The following is a 26,268-nucleotide window of genomic DNA, read 5'->3' on the forward strand; positions in this document are numbered from 1 at the left end:
CTAATCTTTCAGTACTAAGTAGGATAAATCAAAATGGAAAGAAATGGAGCCGGGAAATGAATTAGGCAATTAGGAAGTGTCACATTATTAAGCCTGGCCTAGGGAAGTGACCTTGAAGATTGAAAGGGGACCAAGGAGCCTCTTTATAAAAATTTTAAAATGCTTTCAAAGTTGTATTTAAATACTATTACCATTACCCAGTGAGGTTTAAGAGCCCTATCCATGTACCCCTATAGTGTCCATACAAGATTCTATCAGAATATCTGCTTGTTTCTCTGATGATTCAACTATGAAGCTCCTTGATGGCAAACAGTTTGCTATTTCTTTCTATCCTAGTGCCTAGTATTCTGTACAAAAAAAAAAAAAAAGTGAATATGCACCAAGCTTAAATAAGATAGTACTAATAATAATACCTGTAACATACTTTACAGCTTGCAGAGTTGTGTCTACCTTTGAAAGATATCATGAATTCATCTACTTACCCATCTCCCCAGCTACTGCCAGAATTGCATTTACTAACTGCTCCACTTGCACTTATATTCCCTTCAATTCATTGCCTATACAGCAGCCAGAATGATACTTTTCTAGTACAGATTTTATTGTATCACTTAAAGGCTTAAAACCATTTTCTGCTTTCAAATTAAAACCCTACAAGTTGTTGCATAATCTTGTCATATAACTCTCTTTTCTAGATTCATTCCCTCTCAACCAGAGTAGCTTTCTTTCAGTTTCTTGAAAACTCAGAGCTCTCTCATGATGCTCCAGTTATCTACTGCAATGAAACAACCTGCCCCAAAACTTAGTGGTTTAAAACAGCAACATTGGTTTTGCCCACGAATCTGTAATTTGGACAAGGCTCAGCAAAGGGAACTTGTCTCTGAGAGTACTACTCACAGGTTAGGAGCTGGAATCACCTGAAAGCATGTTATTCACTTGTTTGGCAGTTGATGTTAATTGGCTGAGGCTTTAGATGAGGCTGTCAGTGGTAACACCTATATGTGGCTTTTACATGTGGCTTGTGCTTTGTCACAGTGTGGAGGCTGGGTTCCCAGGGTAAGCCTCCCACAAGAGAGAGAACCAGGCAGAAGCTGTATCACATTTTCTAACATAGCCTCAAAAGTTAGGCAGCATCATATCCATCATACTCTGTTAATCTAAAGCAAGTACAAGGACTAACCCATAACCAAGTGGAGGGGAAATTAGACTCTTTTTTATGGGACAAATGTCAAAATTTTTACATCTTTTAAAACCACTACCCATGCCTCTGGGCATTTGTACCTGCCTATCTGTCACCTTAATATGAACTTCATTTTCTTTTCTTTTCTAACTTTTATACTTCAAGTTTCAGTTGAACTATCCGCTTACTACATGTGCCTTCTTATCCTCTACATCTAAATTAGGTCCTTTAGTTAGACTTCCACAACACTCCATGTTCTCTTAAAGTACTCGTTACCATCTGAAATGACATATTTACTTAATACTTGTATTGCCAGCCATCAGTCTGTCAGTTCCATAAGACCAAAGATTATTCATGTATTATTCACTGATATGACTGAAAAGCCTAGTCAAGAACCTGTACATTATAGTTTTTCTGTAAATACTTGTTTATTAATGCACAATGGAAGAGGTTTGCTTGTTTTTAAGACCCTTATTCTTTAGAGGAATTTGGAATAGGGCTTCTTACCCTTGAGAAACTTCAATTAACTTATTAACCCTAAAGCATATGTATTTTTAGAATACAGGTAACCTTATTTTAAAAAAAAGTGTTCTTAATGTCATAAAGCATTCAACCTTTTATTTTCTTAGTTATAGTAAATGTTAAACTCTTTCAACCCTCAATGCTATGCTATTCCCCTAAAAAAAACAAAACCAAGTTTTACATTTCCAAGAACTATATACCCTCAGGGGCAAAGGATGTTGCAAGATTTTGAAGCACAAGATTGTCCCTGGAGAGAGAAAGCTGTTTTGTGAGAGCACCCAGTACTGAAAATGGAATACATGTGTTTTTGTTGTTTTTAAGTATTATTTCACTGTTCACTGTATCATCTGGAGTTATATCAGGAGAATCTATCCTCATTAACTCACCTTCCTGCATCAAATTAACTATGTTTAGTGCTTCCAAAAGTACAATATGTGAATGGATTGGCAATATGAAACCTCTTTTCTTACCATTTGGCAGAGATCAAAAAGAGACGGGAGACACCTCTCCTTTGTCTTCAGAGGACTATGCTGTTTTGAAGAGAAACTTTTAGAGAATTTTATTTTATTTTCAAACTTTTACTTTTAGAGAATCATAATAATTTCTAGCCTTCTGAGAGCTGCTCACACTTTCTCTTTGGTAACTGGTAGCATATGGGTTCTGTTGAGCAGATAGGTAATGCTTATATGTGCTTATAATTTGTTTTTGTTTGTGTTTTGTTTTTTACAGTGAAATGGCCCATCTTCCCACTGATGGGATTCAGCTGTATGAAACAAGACAGCTGATTTCTGACCTAGAATGTCCTGTGTAGATCAACCTTAATCTTATAAAGGCTAGGTGTGCCAAAGACTCACTCTTCTTGCCTTTTTGTCAGTTGTTAAGATCCAGAGCCATTTTATATCCACACTGAGACTTGTATTCCTGGATATCACCTACCTGCTCTGAGGTTGCCCTGAGCAAGTTGATTAACCCTTCTCAATCTATTTGCTCACCTGTAAGGTGAAGATAATAATACCAACCTCACAAGCTTGAATAGCCTAATATAGTAGAGAGATTAACACAGTGCCTGAATTAATAAATGTTAGTGTTTGGTGTGTTGTTTACACTGAATATCAGTGTTTTCCTAATAGCAATTTTCAAGTAGTAAAAAGAAGTCCCCATTGATGTTTATCTCCAGGTATGGGGAGGGAAGGTAGAATCTGAAGAGCCAAAGAAAAACCTAAAAACTGCTGTGTTCTTTTCCAACAGTGACCCAAGTTGTCACTCATATTTTACCTTGTTCTGTATTTCCTAGAGCTTATCTAGAGGTGCCTGGAAGTTACTAACTTTTGCCATGAATCTGATAAACTGAGGTTTGTTATTCATGTTTGAGGCACTTAATGTGAGTTTGAGGACTCTCATTTGGGTCCTAGTTGTGTGTGTCAGGGTGGGGAGGGGATGAATAATTGGGTAGTTAACTTAGTGAGCAGGAAACAGCAAACAGCAAAAGACCATATGTAAGGTTTCAATTGTGATATCAACTGGGCATTAATGTATGGGTTCCTCACTTAGATATCCTCATAATTCTATTACCCAAGCTCAGAAAATACCAGAAACTGTTTTAGGTGCTGTGCCTATCCTGTTAAATGAGAATAGAAGGATAAAGAACAAACATGTAAAAAACAAAGCTCCCATGTAGCGATTATGATAAATGCAGTGAGAGACTTAAATGGGATGTTACGTGGTGTTGGTGGTAGTGGTAAAGTGGAGTCAGGGAAGATTTCTATGAAGAAGTCTAATTTGAACTAAATTTATAAATATGAAGAGAAGTGTATTTTTGTATTTCATACATAAGAAAAATAAATGCAGTGCCCTAAGGTAGAAAATAATTTAGCTTGCTCCAGGAACAGGAAAAAAAAAAAAAAAAAGGACCATGTGCTTCGAATGTTAAGAGAAGGTACTAGGAAAAGAAGTTAAAGGGATGTGTGCTCACTCCCTCTTTCAAGAGCACCAAACCACAACTAACTGCTGAACAATCATAAACAGAAAGACACTGGAACTCACCAAAAAAGATACCCTCCACAGACAAAGGAGAATCTGCAGTGAGATGGTAGGAGGGGCACAATCATGATTAAAATCAAATCCCATAACTGCTTGTTGGGTGACTCACAAACTGGAGTACAATTATACCATGGAAGTTCACCCACTGGAGTGAAGGTTCTGAGCCTCATGTCAGGCTTCCAAACCTGGGGATCTGGTAATGTGAGGAGAGAATTGGACTTTGAAGCCCAGCGGGATTTGATTGCAAGACTTTGACAGGACTGGGGGAAACAGAGACTCCACGCTTGGAGGGCACACAGAAAATAGTGTGCAAACCAGGACCAAGGGGGAAGGTGCAGTGACTGCATAGGAGGCTGAACCAGACCTAACTGTTAGCGTCAGAGGGTCTCCTGCAGAGGCAGGGGGCAGCTGTGGCTCACCACGGAACAAGGACGCTGGCAGCAGAAGTTCTGGGAAGTACTCATTGGTATGAGGTCTCCCAGAATCCACCATTAGCCCCACCAAAGAGCCTGTAGTCTCCAGTGCTACATTGTCTCAGGCCAAACAACCAACAGAGAGGGAACATAGCCCCATCCATCAGAAGACAAGAGGATTAAAGTTTTACTGAGCTCTGCCCACGAGAGCAACACCCAGCTCTACCCACAACTAGTCCCTCCCATTAGGAAGCTTGCACAAGCCTCTTAGATAGCCTAATCCACCCGAGGGCAGACAGCAGAAGCAAGAAGAACTACAGTCCTGCAGCCTGTGGAACAAAACCATATTCACAGAAAGACAGACAAGATGAAAAGGCAGAGGACTATGTCCCAGATGAAGGAATAAGATAAAACCCAAAAAAAAAACAACTAAATGAACTGGAGATAGGCAACATTGCAGAAAATGAATTCAGAATAATAATAGTGAAGATGATCCAGGACCTTGGAAAAATAATGGAGGCAAAGATCGAGAAGATGCAAGAAATGTCTAAGAAAGACCTAGAAGATATAAAGAACAAGTACCTAGAAGAAATAAGAACAAACCAACAGAGATGAACAATATAATAACTGAAATGAAAAAATACACTAGAAGGAAACAATAGCAGAATAACTGAGGCAGAAGAACATATAAATGATCTGGAAGACAGAATGCTGAAACTCACTTCTATGGAAAAGAAAGGAAAAAAAGAATGAAAAGAGATGAAGACAGCCTGAGAGACCTCTGGGACAACATTAAACACACCAACATTCGCATTATAGGGATCCCAGAAAAAGAAGAGAGAGAGAAAACAGCCAAGAAAATATTTGAAAAGATTATAGTTGAAAACTTCCTGCACATGGGAAAGAAAATAGCCACCCAATTCCAGAAAAAGCAGAGAGTCCCATACAGGATAAACCCAAGGAGAAACACACCGAGACACATAGTAAACAAATTAACAAAAATTAAAGACCAAGAAAAATTATTGAAAGCAACAAGGGGAAAAGGACAAATAACATACAAGGGAACTCCCATAAGGTTAACAGCTGATTTCTCACAGAAACTTTGCAAGCCAGAAGGGAGTGGTAAGATAAAGTGATGAAAGGGAAGAACCTACAACAAAGAATACTCTACCCAGCAAGGATCTCATTCAGATGCAATGGAGAAATCAAATGCTTTACAAACAAGCAAAAGCTAAGAGAATTCAGCACCACCAAACCAGCTGTACAACAAATGTTAAAGGAACTCTAAGCAGGAAACACAAGAGAAGAAAAGGACCTACAATAAGAAACCCAAAACAATTAAGAAAATGGTAATAGGAACATGTATAGTGATAATTACTTTAAATGTGAATGGATTAAATGCTCCAACCAAAAGGCACAGACTGGCTGAATGGATACAAAAAGAAGACCCACATATATGCTTTCTACAGGAAACCCACTTCAGACCTAGGGACACATGCAGAATGAAAGTGAGGGGATGGAAAAAGATATTTCATGCAAATGGAAATCAGAAGAAAGCTGGAGTAGCAATGTTCATATCAGATAAAATAGACTTTAAAATAAAGAATGTTACAAGAGACAAGAAAGGACACTACATACTGATCATGGGATCAGTCCAAGAAGAAGATATAACAATGATAAATATATATGCACCCAACAAAGGAGCACGTCAATACATAAGACAAATGCTAAGAGGTGTAAAAGGGGAAATCAACAGTAACACAGTAATAGTGGGAGACTTTAACACCTCACTTAAACCAATGAACAGATCATCCAGACAGTAAATTAATAAGAAAACACAAGCTTTAATTGACACAATAGACCGGATAGATTTAATTGATATTTATAGGACATTCTATCAAAAAACAGCAGATTACACTATCTTCTCAAGTGCACAGGGAACATTATCCAGGATACATCACATCGGGTCAAAAATCAATCCTCAGTAAATTTAAGAAAATTGAAATTGTATCAAGCATCTTTTCTGACCACAATGTTATGAGATTAGAAATAAATTACAGGGGAAAAAAGTAAAAAGTACAAACACCTGGAGGCTAAACAATACGTTACTAAATAACCAAGAGATCACTGAGAAATTAAAGAGAAAATAAAAAAATACCTTGAGACAAATGACAATAAAAACTATGGGATGCAGCAAAAGCTATGGGATACAGCAAAAGCAGTTCTAAGAGGGAAGTTTATAGCAATACATTCCTACTTCAAGAAGCAAGAAAAATTTCAAATAAACAATCTAACCTTACACCTAAAGGAACCAGAGAAAGAAGAACAAACAAAACCCAAAGTTAGTGGAAGGAAAGAAATCATAAAGATAAGAGCAGAAATAAATGAAATAGAAACAAAGAAAACAATAGCAAAGATCAATAAAACTAAAAGCTCGTTCTTTGGGAAGATAAACAAAATTGATAAACCTTTAGCCAGACTCATCAAGTAAAAGAGGGAGAGGAATCAAATCAATAAAGTTAGAAATTAAAAAGGAGAATTTACAACAGACACGGCAGAAATACAAACCATCCTGAGAGACTACTCAAGAAATACTATGCCAATAAAATGGACAAACTGGGAGAAATGGAAAAATTCCTCGAAAGGTATAACTTTCCAAGACTGAACCAGGAAGAAATAGAAAATATGAACAGACCAATCACAGTAATGAAATTGAAACTGTGATTAAAAATCTTTGAACAAACAAAAGCCCAGGACCAGATGGCTTCACAGGCAAATTCAATTAAACATTTAGAGAAGAGCTAACACCTATCCTTCTCAAACTATTCCAAAAAATTGCAGAGGAAGGAACACCCCCAAATGCATTCTATGAGGCCACCATCACCCTGATACCAAAATCAGACAAAGATACTACAAAAAAAGAAAATTACACACCAATATCACTGATGAATATAGATGCAAAAGTCCTCAACAAAATGCGAGCAAACAGAATCCAGCAACACATTAAAAGCATCATACACCATGGTCCAGCAGCATTTATCCCAGTGATGCAAGGATTCTTCAATATATGCAAATCAATCAATGTGATACAATGTATTAACAAACTGAAGAATAAAATCCATATGATCAACTCAATAGATGCAGAAAAAGCTTTTGACAAAATTCAACACTCATTTATGATCAAAACTCTCCATTAATGGGCATAGAGGGAACCTACCTCACCATAATAAAGGCCATGTATGACAAACCCACAGCAAACATCATTCTCAATGGTGAAAAACTGAAAGCATTTCCTCTAAGATCAGGAGAAAGACAAGGATGTCCACTCTTGCCACTATTATTCAACATAGTTTTATAAGTTTTACCTATGACAGAGAAGAAAAAGAAATAAAAGTAATACAAATTGGAATAGAAGAAGTAAAACTGTCACTGTTTGCAGATAACATGATACTATACATAGAGAATCCTCAAGATGCCACCAGAAAACTACTAGAGCTAATCAATGAATTTGGTACAGTTTCAGGATACAGAATTAATGCACAAAAATCCCTTGCATTCCTATACACTTACAATGAGAGATCAGAAAGAGAAATTCAGGAAATAATCCCATTCACCATTGCAACAAAAATAATAAAATACCTAGGAATAAATCTACCTAAGGAGGTCAAAGACCAGTACTCAGAAAACTATAAGGCACTGAGGAAAAAAATAAAAGATGACAAAAACTGATGGAGAGATAAACAATGTTCTAGGATTGGAAGAATCAATATTGTGAAAATGACTATATTACCCAAAGTGGTCTACAGAACCAGTGCAATCCGTATCAAATTACCAATGGCATTTTTTATAGAACTAGGACAAAAATCTTAAAATTTGTATGGAGACACACTAGACCCCAAATAGCCAAAGCAATCTTGAGAAGAAAAAAAAAAAACAAACAGAGCTGGAGGAATCAGACTCCCTGACTTCAGACTACACTACAAAGGTACAGTACTCAAGATAATATGGTACTGGCACTAAAACAGAAATATAGATCAATGGAACATGATAGAAAACCCAGAGATAAACCCACACATCTATGGTCAACTAATCTATGACAAAAGGCAAGGATACACAATGGGGAAAAGGCAATCTCTTCAATAAGTGGTGTTGGGAAAACTGGTTAGCTATATGTAAAAGAATGAAATTAGAACACTCCCTAACACCATATACAAAAATAGACTTTAAATGGATTAAAGACCTAATGTAAGACTAGACACTATAAAACTCTTGGAGAAAATCATAGGAAGAACACTCTTTGACATAAATCACAGCAAGATTTTTTTTTGACCCACCTTCTAGAGTAATGGAAATAAAAACAAAAATAAACAAATGAGACCTAATGAAACTTAAAAGCTTTTGCAAAGCAAAGGAAACTATAAACAAGACGGAAGGACACCCCTCAGAATGGGAGTAAATATTTGCCAACAAGTCAAAGGACAAAGGATTAATCTCCAAAATATATAAACACATCATGCATCTCAATATCAAAAAAAACAAGCAACCCAATCAGAGAATGGGCACGGGACCTAAATAGACATTTCTCCAAAGAGACATACAGATGGCCAAGAGGCACATGAAAATCTGCTCAACATCACTAATTATTAGAGAAATGCAAATTAAAACTACAATGAGGTATCACCTCACACCTGTTAGAATGGGCATCATCAGAAAATCTACAAACAGTAAATGCTGGAGAGGGTGTGGAGAAAAGGGAACCCTCTGGCACTGTTGGTGGGAATGTAAATTGATACAACCACTATGGAGAACAGTATGTAGGTTCCTTAAAAAACTAAAAATAGAATTACCATATGACCCAGCAATCCCACTACTGGGCAGAGAAACCATAATTGAAAAAGACACATGCACCCCAATGTTCATTGCAGCACTACTTACAATAGCTAGGTCATGGAAGCAACATAAACGCCCATCAACAGATGAATGGATAAAGAAGTTGTGGTACATATATACAGTGGAATATTACGCAGTCATAAAAAGGAACGAATTTGGGTCATTTGTAGAGACATGGATGAATCTAAAGACTGCTATACAGAGTGAAGTATGTCAGAAATAGAAAAACAAATATCGTATATTAACGCATATATGTGGAACCTAGAAAAATGGTACTGATGAGCCGGTTTGCAAGGCAGAAATAGAGACACAGTTGTACAGAACAAGTGCATCGACACCAAGGTGGGTCAGATGAATTGGGAGATTGTGATTGAACTATACACACTAATATGTATAAAATAGATAACTAAGAAGAACATGCTGTATAGCACAGGGAGCTCCACTTCACTGTACAGTAGCAACTAACACAACATGGTAAAACCACTATACCCCAATAAAAAAAAATAAAAATAAAATATTAGAAATATCATAAAAGAATAAAAGACTAAGAGATAATTTTGTGTCTGATACATAACAAGCTCAATAAATATTAATTTCCCTTTAGCTCCACTAGTTCCAAAAAGTAGAAAAAAAGTTAAAAGGTTAACCATGACTGTGCATGGACTTATAAGCCACAGTAAGGAGTTTGAATTTTATATTCAGTTGTTGGGTAACTCCTAAAGGTTTATAATCAAATGAATGATATAGGTTGATCTACTTAAAAAGACAGCTCATGCCACTTCATGCACATTAGGATTACTGTTATAAAAACAATAATAAACAGAAAATAACAAGTGTTGGAGAAGATGTGAAGAAATAGAACCCCTTGTGCATTACTGGTGGGAAAGTAAAATAGTGAGGCTTCTGAGGAAAACAGTATGAGAATTCCTCAAAAAATTATACTTAGAATTGCCATATAATCCAGTAATTCCATTTCTAGATATAACCCCAGAAAACTGAAAGTTGTGATTAAAATAGATATTTGTACACCAGTGTTTATAACAGTATTCTTTATAATATCCAAAAGATGGACAAAACACAAATGTTCATCAACGGATCAATGGATAAATAAAATGTGATATATACATTCAATACAATAGTATTCAGCTTTAAAAATTATATTTGTAATATCACATATTGTAACACAGATAAATGTTGAAAACATCCTAAATGAAATAAGCCAGACACAGAAGGACAAATACTGTGTGTATCAGTAATGCGAGGTACATAGAGTAGTCAAATTCATAGACAGAAAGTAGAACAGTGGTTACCAAGGAATGGTAGAAGAGGAGGATGGGGAGTTATTGTTTAATGGATACAGAATTTCAGTTTGTAATTATGAAATAGCTCTGGGGATGGATGGTGGTGATGGATGCTTAACAATGTACTTAATGCCACCAAATTTTACTGTTGAAAATGGTTAAAACGGTAAATTTTAAGTTACATATATTTTACTGTAGTTAAACAAAAAACACTTCATATTAGTTGGGGAATGAGAGAGAATAGTAGCAATATGTAAAGCACAGAGGCCAGTTGGAGAATCTTGTAATTTCTGGTAGGTGCTCTGGACAAAGGAGTGGCAGCAGAAATAAGAGTTTCTATTCAATGTAAAATTGGAGCTAAGGAATGATGATGGATTGAGTATGAATGGTGAGAAAAAGGAGAATTAAGGGTGATTCCTATATTTTTGGGTTAAACAGCAGTGTCATAGCAGAGTCTGTGCATTATGGTGAGGTCAGGATTAAAGGGTTAAATTGGTGTGCCATCAACATGTGTATGGTATTTGAAGGATTAATTTTAGAAGAGATAACCGAGGAAACTGTAGATACAGTTGACCAGAAACACTGAGACTTATTGTAGTCTTATTATTATAGAAAGTGCTGGGAAGTAATTAATGAAGTGAGAAGAAAGGATAATTCTCTGGCAAAGATGGTTGTAGTGTTTTTTTTAAACTACGAAACAGAAATGGCCATAAGTATTCTGGCATGGAAATAAGAATATTAGTTGAGCTAGGCAAATTGGACAGTGCAAGGCTATTTTGCATTGGCAATTAGAGAAGCCCTCAGAAGTAGGAGCTAGTGTTATATCCAGAACATAGGCAACAACAGCTCCTTTCATGATGTAAAATGGAATGTTTTGTTTGTGTAAAAGCTACAAAAACTCACAGTTATTGTAGATATGTTTTCAGACGGTCTGCTTTCTCAGTTTGAAATGTGAATAGGGTCTCCTAGCATTTCCTAGGATATAGATAGGCAGCTGGGTCTCTTCCATGTCTAAGAGGCAGCCTTGAAGAACAAAGTTGACCTTGGGTGTAGTCAGATCTCTATTTGAATACTGATTACTCCTCTCTTATTGGTGTGTCCCTGGGTAAGTTATTTAATCTTTCTGGGGTTTTATTCTGTCATTTATAAAAGAGAGATAATAATGCTTAACTCGCAGAATTGCTATAAGATAAATCATGTAAATTGCCTAGTACCTAGTAGGCAGTAAAGGACTGACAGCAATTGTTATTATTATGGAGGTCTGTTGGGGGTAGAACTGAAATTTCAGTGTGACCAAGAAATGGATTCTATACAACAAAGTAACAAAGGCATACTTGGAGACCAAATTATGAATGTCTTGGAAGTTATTCTAGGGAGTTTACTCTACAGGACTTCAGTAGCTTCAGTAGTGCCTGACAGAAAGGAAAAGCTTGGGAATTGTCACAGCCAGAATATATTATATAGATATTGATAGACTGTGTTCTCATCCCTTAGGGAGAGTAAGTGACTATGTCATGGAGAGAATTTAAGGAATTAGCTTCACTTTAAAACATAGAGTATCTTCTTTCTATCAGATCATTGATCTCTGCACTTTCTATTGCATTCCTCCATCAGTCATTTTTTTTAACATTCACAATCTTATTTACCATTATATCTTGAACTAACTAAACATTATATATGTTATAAAATATCCTCAAAATAGAAATAGTAAGATGAGTTAAGGATGACAAAATTAAATAATAATCTTTGTATTTTACATAATAATTGCATTTATATTGTTTTGCTCTTATTAGAACTATTTTTTCATGGAGAGTTCTATGGCTGACTATGGTTCATTATTTTGAAAATATTGATTTGATACTTTAAAATATGGCAATTTCAAAATTTGTTTATTTCTTTTTTTATTGGAGTATAGTCAACTTACAATATTATATTAATTTCAGGTGTATAACATAATGATTCAATATTTTTATAGATTATACACCATATAAAGTTATTATAAAATATTTACTATATTCCCTGTACTGTATATTACATCCTTGCAACTTATTTTTTATACATATATCAATTGTTTGTACCTCTTAATCCCCTTCACCAATCTTGCTCCTCCCCCTACTCCTCTCCTCTCTGGTAGCTACTAGTTGTTCTCTGTATCTGAGTCTGTTTCTGTTTTGCTATATTTGTCCATTTGTCTTTATTTTTGGATTCCACATATAAGTGAAAATATACAGTATTTGTGTTTCTCTGGCTGCCTTACTTCACTAAGCATAAGATCCATATATTTGTAATCTCCTTAAAAATTGCCATGGACAAAAAGACACCTCATAAAGATATGTAAATGCAACAGAAAAAGCTATGTCATTAGCTAACTACAAACCACTAGGCTCGTTCTATAATCTTATTCATCAGTTATGCAAAGGTTTTTTGGCAAAATTCAGATGGCAAATTCTCATCTTCCATGATGTCTATCAATTGTTCTTAAAAACAAATCGAAAGGTGTTGCATTTTCATCTTTTTAACAAATGGACTTACAACCTACTGAAATTATTCTTTTGGCAGGTTATTTTACAGGTGGAAAATTATGTTTCTGGAATTTTAAAGTAGGAAATTCTGAGGCAGTTTTAATAGGTGATGTATTTATATCTTTTCAGTACAAATTCATGTGATAATGGAAACACTTCCAGACATGCATCTTTACAAAAATACTCTCTATATAGGGCATATTTCTTTCAAAAGCATTTTTTTCTCCTAATTGCTAAAACATCACTTTTATCTTAATGGGACAGATTTTATGTTCTTTTTATTCATATTCCCAATGTAGCTATTGAGTAGTATATTGCAGTTGACCCTTGAACAACACATGTTTGAACTGTGCAGGTTTGCTTACATGCAAACTTTTTCAATAAATGTATTGGAAAATTTTTTTGGAGATTTATGGCAATTTGAAAAAACCTTGCAGATGAACAACATAGCCTAGAAATACCGAAAAAATTAAGCAAAAGATATGTCACGAATGTATAAAATATATGTAAATATACACATACTTACAAATTATGTTATTCAACTGTTTATGTTGTCGGTAAGGCTTCTGGTCAACAGCACGCTATTAGTAATTACATTTTGGGGGAGTTAAAAGTTATACTCAGATTTTTGACTGCGTGGGGGGTCACTACCCCAACCCCTACATTGTTCAAGAGTCAGCTGTATTTGCAACCTCTTGTCTTTATGGAAAATGACAGCACTTTTGTCTTTTTGTAAAAGAAATGCAAAATTTATGTAAGTGTGACAACTTTTTAAGTACTTTGCCCTGAGATAAGCAGGAAACATCTATGTGGTACAAAATATTTTCTTGGTCATTCTCCATCACATCACAAAGTATTACAAAATTTCTTCTTTTTAAAATGACTAATCCATAAATCCATTTAAAAATAGCTGTATTTTGCAATGTGCTGGAATCAAGCTAACTATTGAAGGTGACACACTAAACCTGTTTGTACTGTGGAACTCCATCTCCTCCCTCAGGACACCTGCTTGAACACAGATGATGACTGTATGAAGTCTGTCCAAGTGAGGGAACCAGAATCAATCTGTGCATTAAATAAAAGTGAAGTTTATTTTTTCTTATTTTATAGGTAGGAGAGTTCATGCATAAATGTGTGGATGTGTGTATTAAATACAATGCTCTGGTATTTTGTGTCTAAGTTTCAAAGATATTTTGTACCTCTACGTCAAAGAAGCTAAAGCTGCACCCCACCCCCACCCCAGCCCAATAAAGGCAAGTTCAGTCCATCATCTACATGACTTAGGCTCAAGTAATGTCTTTTAGAAAATTCTCAGTAAAGACAGATAAGGAGACAGTGTATCGCAGTACTCTAACTTTCCAGCACAACAACTAACATATAATGGAATCTTATTAAGGGCTGTTGTCTTTTTGTTTGTTTGTTTATTTGTTTGTTTTTACCATTAGAGTTCAGCCATTACTGTTTGAGGGGCTTCACTCCCACAGTTGCTAAATACAAAGTACAATTCACTTTTTTTTTTTTAAAGCATCTTCATTGGAGTATAATTGCTTTAAAATGTTGTGTTAGTTTCTGCTGTATAACAGTGAATCAGCTATACGTATACATATATCCCCATAACCCCTCCATCTTGCATCTTCACTTTTATGCAGAATGATAAAAGTCTCCTTAACCTTTACATCCTAAGTTTTTAGTTTCTATCATAAATTAGAGAATCACATGTTAAAGTGAAAAATATGGTCATGATGATCATTATAACTTTTAGTAATGGCCTCAGCTATTTTCCATCTTTTTGTCCAGTTGACAGTGTCTCTTGATTGGTAAGATGTTCAGTGGAGTATCTTTTGGTCCTTCCACTGCTTCATTTTCATTTAAGAAGCCATTTAAGCAACAGTATAATTCTAAAGAAATTGCATACTATATATGAAATTTCAAACACTGATTCATTCATGGTGGGGATGGGATGGTGATTTAGAGCTCCTTTAGATTTTTGAATGAACAGAAACACTAATTTTTGCCTCATTAACTTATCCTATGAATTTTCAATTTGACCAATTCTGAATGACTGCTCCCACATAAGTTTTTTGGTTAATAGGTAGTTATAATTCATATTTATAGCCACTTTTCAGACTAGACAATTTAGGTCCTAAATTCTGCCACTCTTTATAACCAGTGAATATATGGAATGTCAGTGAAAAATGTCCTCAAGCTTTTGCTGACTTTGCTGATGGTACCACAAAACAAGGTATGATCAGGTTTTAGTTGTTTATTTTGGTTAATAACAGAATTTTACAAGTATGTTTGGAAGTCTCATATTGAAAATGGAAAATAACTTGATAACAATGAAAATTTAACTATTAAAAATACATTCTTCCAGTTGCATTTTATTAAGAAACTCAGTTAATTATATCAGAATAGATTTAAATATTTTGTTAGTAAATATGTTCAATTTAACATGAAGCCAATAATTTTTAAAATGTATGTGCCAATATAATAAAAAATGCATAATTATTTAAAAGGAAGTGATTGTTATCATAAAAAATATACTTATCACCCATTTCTTTGTTCTTCCATACTGAGTACTATAATTTGGATCATATAATCACTGGGTATATGAAGCTTGCATTTGGCTTTACCAAACATTAGCTGAAATGAAACTATGCCTGAAATAACTGGCTCAGTCACAAATAGGAATATGGACTGGCAAAGTGATCTTTCAGGTTAAGTAAGATTCCAAACCCTACTTCCCTTTTCTTCCTCTCCAAGAATTTCTATAATATCTAAAATACATCCCTTCATGCCCTAATAAATTTATTATTTTAATCATTTAATTTTTTTTTCAGGAGGAAGGATGTCTGTGTTTCATTTCATTGTGTTCTCTCATTTCAATGTGTTGGGTCCTGTCAGTGAGGGAGATTTAGGGTTCTTGCCTTTGTGATTCACTTGAGTAAATGAGTAATAATATCTTAATTTTATATTAAGGTATTGATAAACTTATTAGCCTCAACAGCTGGAGGAAAATTTACTTCTCTTGATTTCAGTACTGGACTGAGAGATTAAATAAGAATATATATTCTAAAAATGCTCTGCTTACATTTGCCATTAGGCATAAGAACTATTAATGTCTCCTCGTTGTTATTGCTGTTGAAAGCCATATTTCAGGATACCACCCTGATATATGGATATGGATAGCTAAGTCAATTAATACAGGTTTTCACTATATGGTTACATGAAATGTTTGTGACAAGGACACTTTCTTAATGAGTTTACTGGAACTTTGTGTGTCTGCTGCTCCTTATTTATATTAGAATCTAGTAAAGGCAATATCTATTAGCACAGAATTTAAGTGTTTGCCTTTTATTGCCTGATATATCTTCTTGCTCTGCAGAGAAAATAACTCTTCTGTTTTTTCCTCCATTTAGGTAATCACTAAGTGTAGGAAATTGGTTTTGTCCACAAGACAGCAAGGTATTTGAATATATTAGTAACAGAGAATGTAATTCAAGGTTAGATTTTGTTGCACCATTTGAGGTTCTGTAGTTGCTTGTTTTAGTGATAATGAGATGGGCTGAATCCTAGACAGTAAAAGGAGTCAAGATTTCCCTCAAAGAAAGCTGTTTGTCTCCTAATATATTTTCTATACTCTCAAATGCACGTCAATCCAGTGAGCAAAATAAAGCAAAGAAAACAAAATAAAAACTAATTTGCCAATTTTTTTACATTTCCCCTTTTTGTTTTGGGACTTGGGGAATTTTCAAGCAATATATGATTCTGTACCCTCTGTAGTTTCTCTTTCATCACAATTCTGACTACTTAAATCTCACCTGCATATTCAGTCTTGCTCATTCCAAGGACAAATCTTAACTTCAGTAGGAACAATTTCAAGAACTCAGAACAATTATTAAGCATAAAATAATAATATGGCTTATTGAGCAAGAATTATGTTGGTGGCTTTATATATTCTCAAGCCTCACATGGACCCTACACATACAATATCATTTCCCCAAAATGCACACATAAAGAAAGTTTTCCTTAATTATCCATTATGTGCATTTGAAAACATTGAAAAGACATCAAGGCACAAAATAGGGATATATTTCATACAACAATGTATGAAGATGGATGTCTATGGCATAGTCTTTAAGAGATAAGGTGTACCTTCAAATTTTACTTTGTAGATTTAATTTAATTTTTTATCAAATAAGATACTATAATTTAGTAGAAAACAAAAACGTTATAAAGAAAGGTTTCTTCTATGTCACTTCTATTATACCCCAATTTCCCAAACTTCTTATTGTTCACTACTATAGAATGATGACATGCTAAGCCACCTATCTTGCTCTGTTTGTACAACAAACATGTTTTATTCTATAGAGTAGAATAAGGTTACTTATACCAAAGACTCCTATACTTCTTTGACGATTTCGAGCCAGTGTTTATTCCTGATCTTCACTTTTTGAACCTGATCTTAATTCATTGATAACTTAAATGTCAGTGTTTACAAAGCACTATGAATTTCGGCCAGAGTGTTTTCCTACCCTTGATGCTGAGTGTACAGTACGGCTTGTATTTGGCTAGTTTTACATCACCATGTTGACCAAATTATCCTCATACAAAGAGCATTAGCATCTTATTATTTAGGGCTGTTTGGTACAGACTTTTTCCTATCATACCAAAAATGATTGGACTCTCAGAATTCTGTGGTCTCAACAACATAAATGAAATAACAGAAAACAAAAGCAAACTCAAGAGAGGATATCCCCTTGGTGATTAAAAAATTATTTAAACAGATATTTGTTTTCATCTGTATTTTATACATTGGATTATATATATATACACATATATAGGCACTGAAGATAAAATTACTACTTGAAAGCATTGTAGGTATAGTCACTTACTTTTTACCTTGACCTAGAGTAAAGCTGTCTACAGCAGGCTTTGCTTCAATAAGAAATGTTATTGAGGCCTTGCTGAATTCATACTATAATGTGACACCAATATAGTCATGTTTGATCTTCCATTGTTTTGTGGAAATTTGCATTACAAATTTTAATTGATAATTATTCCTGGTCAATTATTGATGATGTCAGAAAAGATTTCTTGATTAACCAATAACAATGGTATGAAGAATGGACAACTCAAAGTGACCCATAATCTTATTGACATTGATTTGTCAGGTGAGAAACAGACTTTGATCATAAAATGGTAGATTCCTTAGCCTTTCTGATATTTTACAATTAAAAATAGTTATGCACTTTTTATTCATTTGGAGAAACAGCCTTTCATGATGAATGACATAATATAAAAAAGAATTTAGAGAAAAATCACCATTCTTTTTTTATGTAATTCTAACTTATTTGTTTGAAAGCCTAAGGCATAAATCAAATACATATTTTTTAGAGCATGCTATTTTTTCATTATGCACTTAAAATTCATATATTTTATAGTCTCTATTTGTATGTAAATCATAGGGCTTATTAACAGTTTTTTTCTTTGCTGTTCTCACAAACGTGATTGACAGTAGCTTAGCGCCCTTGAGTAACCTAGCAACAAGGTTTCTTACTCTATAGCAAGTAAGAAATGGATGCAAACAAAGTGCTATGGGAAAAAGAAAAGAGTTCAATTTCAGAATATTTGTGCATGTATACTATTAAAAATCACAATGAAATCTAATTTGGGTGAAATTGTTTGAAAATAGGTATTGAATTTCCTAGTAAGTAATATATTGCCAGTGAAATCTTGTCTCCTTCATTCAGGAAAAAAAAAAAAAAAGGTCTATTTCAGACTGTACCACTGTTGACTAGGTTACTGAATATATGTCTTCCCTAGCAGCCTATTCATTATAGATTAGATGAGGAGAGTGTCTGGGCATGTTTTCACTATGTGGTAGATGAGTTTACTAGATGGAATTTCAACAGTAAACCTTCGTGACAGTGATGCATTTGCTAATCCCTTAAATAGTTTTAGAATAAATGTTTTGTCTTATTTTCAAGGGGTTGCGCTGCACTTTTGGGGGGTCAATTTCTTGGAAATACCACATAAGATTCCACCTTGTGTTTTACATGTTAAAAAGCTGATATATTTAATATCTCTTTTGGTGAAATTTAACTTCTATAATTGCTGTTTATTTTCAATGAGAAAATAACTCTTTTCTGTTTTAATTGTAAGGTCATAATGGAAGTGTATCAGGTATTGGGAGAAAGCTACAACTTCACAGGATCATTATATGATGAATAGACTCAGGTGGGAGGGGAAACACATACTGGTGAATACCTTCCGTTAAATAGCACAGCTTTTATTTTGTGCCAAAGGCAGAATTACCTGGCCTTTCTCAATCTGACAGGAATCTTCAAGAAATCTTAGAGCCTTATGAAAGATTGAAGTAAGGGACAGCAGGATGGGATATGAGCTGGACATATGATTGTGCATTTAAAATGAATATATAGAATTGTAAAACTAGAAAGCATCCACTCTCTGGTAGAGATCCCCCCCCAGATAACCCAAGTTTTGGTTATTTTTAAAATCTAACCTTAAATGACTCGGATTTTGGCTGTAATCATGACTGGGTGTGAGTTCAACATCAATATCTTCCTCTCACTATCCTCCCAAATCTCTCATCCCTAGGGAAGACCAGAACTAAAATCATGATATCCTTAAGGAGAGGGACAAATATTCTCACCTAAATAGTCTGATTTTATCTGTATGTGAAAAGTTTGGTCACTTACATGATTTGGTTTGAAGTGAATCAACTGTAAATAAATGAAAGGATATCCTTTACATGAGAAAGAGTTCCCTGTCCTTGAAGATATCTAGCTACAATTGGATAGACCAGTTGCATAGAATTCATACCCCAAATGTCATTATAGAATAATTGGTCTACATGTGATGATGCTACTGGTAACAGCTATAGTCAGTGACTAATTATTCAGGAAAATGACATTTCAGATGTGGCATATGCACATTAACTTCCCCTTTCAGCATAGATGTCTCAGTGGGGTCATACTCTTGAAAAAATATCTTCATTTTGGGAAGTTGAGTTCCTAGAGGGCAGGGATGATCTTATTTGTGATTTTATCCAGTATCTACTATAGTATTCTATACAGTGTAAGCTTGAGACAAATGATTAATCTTTTTCTTTACAATTAGAGTTTGTGTGTATGTTAGAAAGATCTGTAACAACCACTGAAATTATACTAAAATAACCTAAACTACATAATATGTGTTAAAAAGAGACAAAATTAAATAATATATGCCCTTAGGAGAGGAAATAAAGTTTAAAAATCAACTATAGACCGAACTTAATTACCATAAAATTCCTGTTAAATTGTGAAGTTGATCTAAAAAGAGCTGTACTTGTTATTGCAGGTTTGGTTACAGAAGTACGGCTACCTTCCACCGACTGACCCCAGAATGTCGGTGCTGCGCTCTGCAGAGACCATGCAGTCTGCCTTAGCTGCGATGCAGCAGTTCTACGGCATTAACATGACAGGAAAAGTGGACCGAAACACAATTGAGTAAGTAATGGCATCAGCACTCTTTTTTTCTCAGCTCTTGAGCCAAACTAAGTGGTCTGAAAAACCCTTAGTGAACTCCACCAACCACAAATGGAATGATATTTCTCATGAATGTTTCTTTGGAACTTAATCTATGTTAACTCCACTCCCCTGAAATTTCATAAAAAATTAAAACACAAAATTAAGTTTATTCACCTGGACTTAAGCAATACATTTTCAAATTAGGAAAGAAAATACCAACAATGGGAGTTAAAGTAGATGTACAGCTGAAGCCACTACTAGAAGAGTGGTGATAAGTGATGTGCTGGAGCTGGATTGTATGGCTGGAGGGAGTTGTGTGTGCACATCTCTTTCCCTAAATGATATCACAGCAGTAGCTTGAAATTGGCCAAAGTCAAAATATTGAAACCGAGGAAAATAGGAAACTGCAAATCAGGCTCTGTTTTTGAGGGGGAGGGAATCAGAGAGCCAGTTAATAGCTTACTAGCGTTCTGCTAGTGACAATTCTCATACTAGTTAAATCAAGGGAAGAGTTTTCACTGAAAAGTCTGTGCTTTCAATCTTTTAGTAACAAAGGACTTATTTCTACTCTTTAATAATATTTGTTATTTTATTTATTGTTTTATCAATCATATGTTCATTTATTTATTCAACCAGTCACACTTTACTGGGCATTTTATCTGTGAAAGAGGCATATACAGATCCAAAAGACATAGTCTCTTCTTCAAAGGAACTTCAAGTTAACTGTGTAGCTAGACACAGTCATAAATTGTTTTACCACAAGTACACTATGAAACAGCATTATTGTTTCTAGACAACAAAGGAGGAAATGATTAATTCTTTTAGTGCAGGGAAGAATTATTTGTGTTCATTGAGTCTTTGATACTCAAAAGTAAATCTACTTCAGCATTTATAATGATCAACACACATTAAACCTACACAATAGGGAAGATAAGAATACATTTTTCTCTCCACTTTTTCAAGTAGAAAACTGAAAGTCAAAGGCTAGTTGAAGTCCAGATTAGTTTCAGAGTCCAGATTTTTTGACATTTACTTGGGGAAGTTTCCACTATACCATGCTGTGTACCTTTGAGAAATGACACATTTTTCTTAAATACCTGAAGTGCCTGGACTCAGGAGTATATAATTAATTCTTACATGTTAAACTAATTTAATATATAATTTTAAAATTCTATTTTGCCTTCTAATACTTAAAGTATGATGTTAGTCATACTATTTCTATTTCATCAAAACAGAAAAAAACATATAACAATGGCTTGAAGATTAAACAGTTTTCAAGCAGTTTGAAAAACTAAATTGGGATAGGGAGGGTGGGAGGGAGGGAGATGAAAGAGGGACGAGATACGGGGACATATGTATATGTATAACAGATTCACTTTGTTGTAAAGCAGAAACTAACACACCATTGTAAAGTAATTATACTCCAATAAAGATGTTAAAAATAAATAAATAAATAAATACATTACCTCTCCTAACATTTTTCATAGATACTTAAATATTGAATTTGATTTGAGTCTGTGAAAACAGAATGAAGAATTAATATAATGCATTCTGTGAGAATGAGAAACCTGTTAATATTGGGAATACAATTTTGATATTTTGGATCTACTGCCCTGTAATCATCGCAATTCTCTCTTAATAGTATACTATCAAAAGTTCATTTTAAGTCATAAGATACCTCTTATCCAAAATAAATATAGTGTTAAATTAATAAGCAAAACCTCCAGCAAGCCCTGTGTTTCATTGCTGTGTACAATACAGAACTCCATTTATATTGTACTCTTTATCCCAACAACTTAAAAAGCGCTCTGGACAAGCTTTCTTGTTCCCTAACGCAGAGCTGATACCTTCTAATTCACTTTTTTGGAAATTATGACATAGTTTTTAAAAATACAATAAATGGTGACTTGGGAAACAAATTATTTTAAATATGCTTATTACTAGATACTAAAATTGAGAGAGTGGAGTCCTATAAAAGGTGTCATTTGTGTTTCCCCCCACTTTTGAAAGCCCCTGCTAATCATTGAAAAGACTCAGGATGGATAAGTTTGATTCCCTAAAATAGCTAGAAAAAGGTCTTTGTCAGGACATAATGGAAGAGGAATGTGTGCAGGATTTATTTGGACCCTTCCTGTGGAAAGGGGTCTGAACAGCAGTATGAAGTAAAAAATGCAGAGGTGCAGAAAAAGACACGGGTCTTTTCCTGGCATACAGTGGCTCAGATTACAGACCAAAAGAAAGGAATGTGTCAGTGTGCAGGTGTTAAAGTAACATTTCTGTGAGCTATAGCATTATAAAGAAAAGATCAACTAAATAAGCAGCCTTAAATTTAAAACCAACCAGTTTTTCTGCTTGCTTTTTGTTTTTTTTCTTTAAAAGAGTTTTGTTCTAACTCAGTTATTTTGAAATTAAAAATGCATCTTTCTCTTTAAAGAGAGTGTTACACTTGGTCGTTATTTCTATGTGAACCCATTAAAGCCTTGTTGAACCCTGGTCCTTTCCCTTCCTAGACTGTGATGCCTCCTCTGTCCTCTGTGTCATTCTCATTGTCACTCATACTAGAAACCCTGCTTCATACTAGAAGCAGCTTCATTTGCTTCCTGTCTGTTTTTTTCCACTGATGTATCCCCAGTCTTGGGGTATTGTTGCTCAGGGTACTCAGCTCAAATTATGTACCATTTTTGTAAGTGTAATCCCTATAATCATGCTACTTAAGCAATTTTCTGTGCTTCTGTAATATTAAATGAATGTGTGGTAACAATCCACGCTGAAATTGCATTCTATTATTTTACATAGTCAAATTATAATGTATGATTTTTTTCATCTAAGTCTTATTACATAAAATATGTAGTAAAATTAGAGACCTAGAATTATTCATCAGTATTAAAATAATGTCTTAGGATTCATTCATTCATTACGGCATTTAAATGCCATAAACATTTATCTAATTTTAGAGTCTTGTTGAAATCAATTGTTTTTAAATAAAGTAATTATATTCTTTTTTGGCAGACAGACATTTGGCGGATTCAATCTATAATTCTTGGGTAATGAAAAGTAATGATGCCAATTATAATAATCCCTATATTACATTGAAGAAATTAACCATTTTCATGCAACAAATCTGGTTAGTACCTTAAGTGGCATATTATATAGCTTTTGAATTAACATTGGTATTGGAGAGATAGTAGTGGTAAATACTTATACCATCCCCACCCAAAATGAGCTAATTATCATATGTTGCAATGGTTCTTTTAAATTATTGGTTACTTAGCTAATTTTAGTAAGCAAGCTCACTTAAATTCCTTAATAAGTGAATTAATCTATGTTATGCATAAAAATGCAGAGTTTTGCAAGGACGGAAAAGGATAGCAAGGCAATAATAAGAATGAGTCTAATATGTTTTTATAATATTAATAGTAAGTATTTTAAAATTTTAGTTTATCTTTTTATGTGTGCACAATGTTATGCCCTGAAGCATACTTGATGGGATTTGTAAGGTGATCTTTCTTTCTGTTTTTATCTCTCTCTCTTTCTTTCTCTCTCTCCATATATATATATATGTGTATGTGTGTGTGTATACACATACAAACATATATACATTTATACATGTATACTGGATGATCTTAGTAATTCTGTTTAATTTATTTAAATCATGCCCAGAAATTTGTCTTAATTAAAAATTATTTTAAGACTAAATAAGTAGCTTTATTCAAAGAATTATTATGAAACTGTAGTGATATTTGAACTCCTGATTTTGGAATTCAAGTATTTATTTAGATATATCAAGAACTACAAGCTTTTTGGTTTACTTATCCAGATGTTCCATGATTTTTTTTCTTTTGTCTAAATTATCAAGTTAAGACTCTTCATTTTCAATTTGGATATAAAAGATAGATCCATCAGTAATTAAAGATTTTTCTTTGTTATTTTTTAACATAACAATGGTACTCAAAGCTATAACATTATAGCATGGGTCAGTCCACATCTTGGTAGCTGCAGAAGGTTGGTTAACAGCTAAATGAGCAGGGTCCTTAGAGCCCCATTCCAAAAGGTAAAAGGTGAGAGGTGAAAGCTTAAGAAAGAGGTGACGCTGTAACAGAGCTTTTGTTCACATTGCAGATCATGGAGGCTTAATACACTTATTCTCTGTGCTTGGGTTTTTAAGTACTTTAACTTTGCAGTTTCAGCTTTGGAAATAACGTGTGGGTCCATGCAGGCTGCTAATGAGTTGATAGAAAAAAGAAACTCTGGACCAGAGTGAGCTATCAGCCTATCTACATTTTGAGCCCTAAGTTAATTTTCTTTTGAAAAATCTTCATTATTATTGAACTTGAATACAAGCAAAGCCTAAGGATATTTAACATAATAAATATAAGCATATTTTAAAATTTCTAGAAAGATTTCTTGGGACAACTATAATCATAGGTATTACTCTTACCTTTCATTAGAACTTGGAAAAGTTTGGAGGATAGAAACCTGTTTAATATATTATGTTGATGAATATTTTCTAAGATTACTTATGCCTAAGGCACAAAATATATATTTTTGAGTATTTTTTCCCTTGGTAAAGGTAGATATATGTACACAGGGCCACTGTGTGGCACAGCCCCAACCCCAAAGCCAAAGAGTGGCATTCCCATCTTATTCTATTGAGGAGCTGCCTTCCTGCAGCCCCACTATAGGGGCATCAGGGGCATGGACTACAACTTGAAGGAGCTTCTTGGAGTCATGCAGTGGGCAGCCCTATATATTAGTTGGACATGAATGCCCAACTAATTAATTTCTTTTTTAACAGAAGCTAATGGATACTGTTTCCTATATAGTGGCTTTTAACATTACTGTAAACTTGCTTAGAAGATTATGGTTACTTTATTTACATAAAACAGAAGATAATGTGTCTGTTGGCATATTTGTTATCAAAATACTAAGAATATCCCTGTCTTGAATAACAAAGTGCTTTATGTCAACATACAAGTCAAAGTGAACTGAAAAATGTAGAAACATAGATATCTGTATGCTGCTGCTGCTGCTTCTACTACTACTAGTATAACTACTTCCTGATATTTTAAAAATAATATTAAAATTATAAGTTAATAATAATAGCAGTTACTATCTGCCAGGACCTGTTCTAAGTATTTCACCTGATTTAACTAATTGAATCCTCACATTAACTCAATAATAGTACAATCATTTCATTTTATAGAAGAGGAAACTAAGGAATAGAAAGAAACAGTAGACTGAATAATAGCACAGGGCTTGTGAGTCAGTGAAGCTGGATGGGAACCCTGGCAGTCTGGCTCTTGGATCCCTGCTTCCAACTTTTATAATGTAACTCCTCACAAGATAACTGATTTTTAGATATTTTTCATTTTTAAATTGAGTTAATTTAAACAAAGACATTAATGATCCACCAAACTAGTTTAAAAATGCTCCGTATTCTAAACAGTTAAACCAATACTGAATATCAGTATTATATTTATGAAAATTGGGGTGGTGCCGTGACTTACAACTTGAAATTACAAAATGTCTCTCTTGTAGCTCACTGCCCCCCACCCCCACCCCCACCCCCCGAGCCCAGTGCTCATTCCCCATGTCTTTGTTTGCTTTAGAATGTCAACTTAAAATTCTTAGCAAGGCTTCCCTGGTGGCGCAGTGGTTGGGAGTCCGACTGCCGATGCGGGGGACACGGGTTTGTGCCCCGTCTGGGAGGATCCCACATGCCGCGGAGCGGCTGGGCCTGTGAGCCATGGCCACTGAACCTGCGCATCCGGAGCCTCTTCTCTGCAATGGGAGAGGCCACAACAGTGAGAGGCCCGCGTGCCACAAAAAAAAAAAAAAAAAAAAAAAATTCTTAGCAAATGAGTCAGTAAA

At 34.5% G+C, this 26,268-nt stretch overlaps 1 protein-coding gene across 1 annotated transcript in view; it reads left to right on the forward strand.

Moving 5' to 3' along the window:
* The window catches only part of MMP16 (matrix metallopeptidase 16), a 354,140-nt gene that overhangs the window by 140,994 nt on the left and 186,878 nt on the right, over positions 1 to 26,268 (forward strand). Inside the window, exon 2 of the mRNA XM_027089737.1 lies at positions 20,228 to 20,376. Coding sequence (XP_026945538.1) covers positions 20,228 to 20,376 — 149 coding nt within the window. The remainder of the gene's footprint in view (positions 1 to 20,227; positions 20,377 to 26,268) is intronic.

The sequence above is a fragment of the Aethalodelphis obliquidens genome, unplaced genomic scaffold (assembly GCF_003676395.1).
Source record: "Aethalodelphis obliquidens isolate GAN/ISIS:26980383/991018 unplaced genomic scaffold, ASM367639v1 scaffold68, whole genome shotgun sequence".
NCBI classification, from domain to species: domain Eukaryota; kingdom Metazoa; phylum Chordata; class Mammalia; order Artiodactyla; family Delphinidae; genus Aethalodelphis; species Aethalodelphis obliquidens.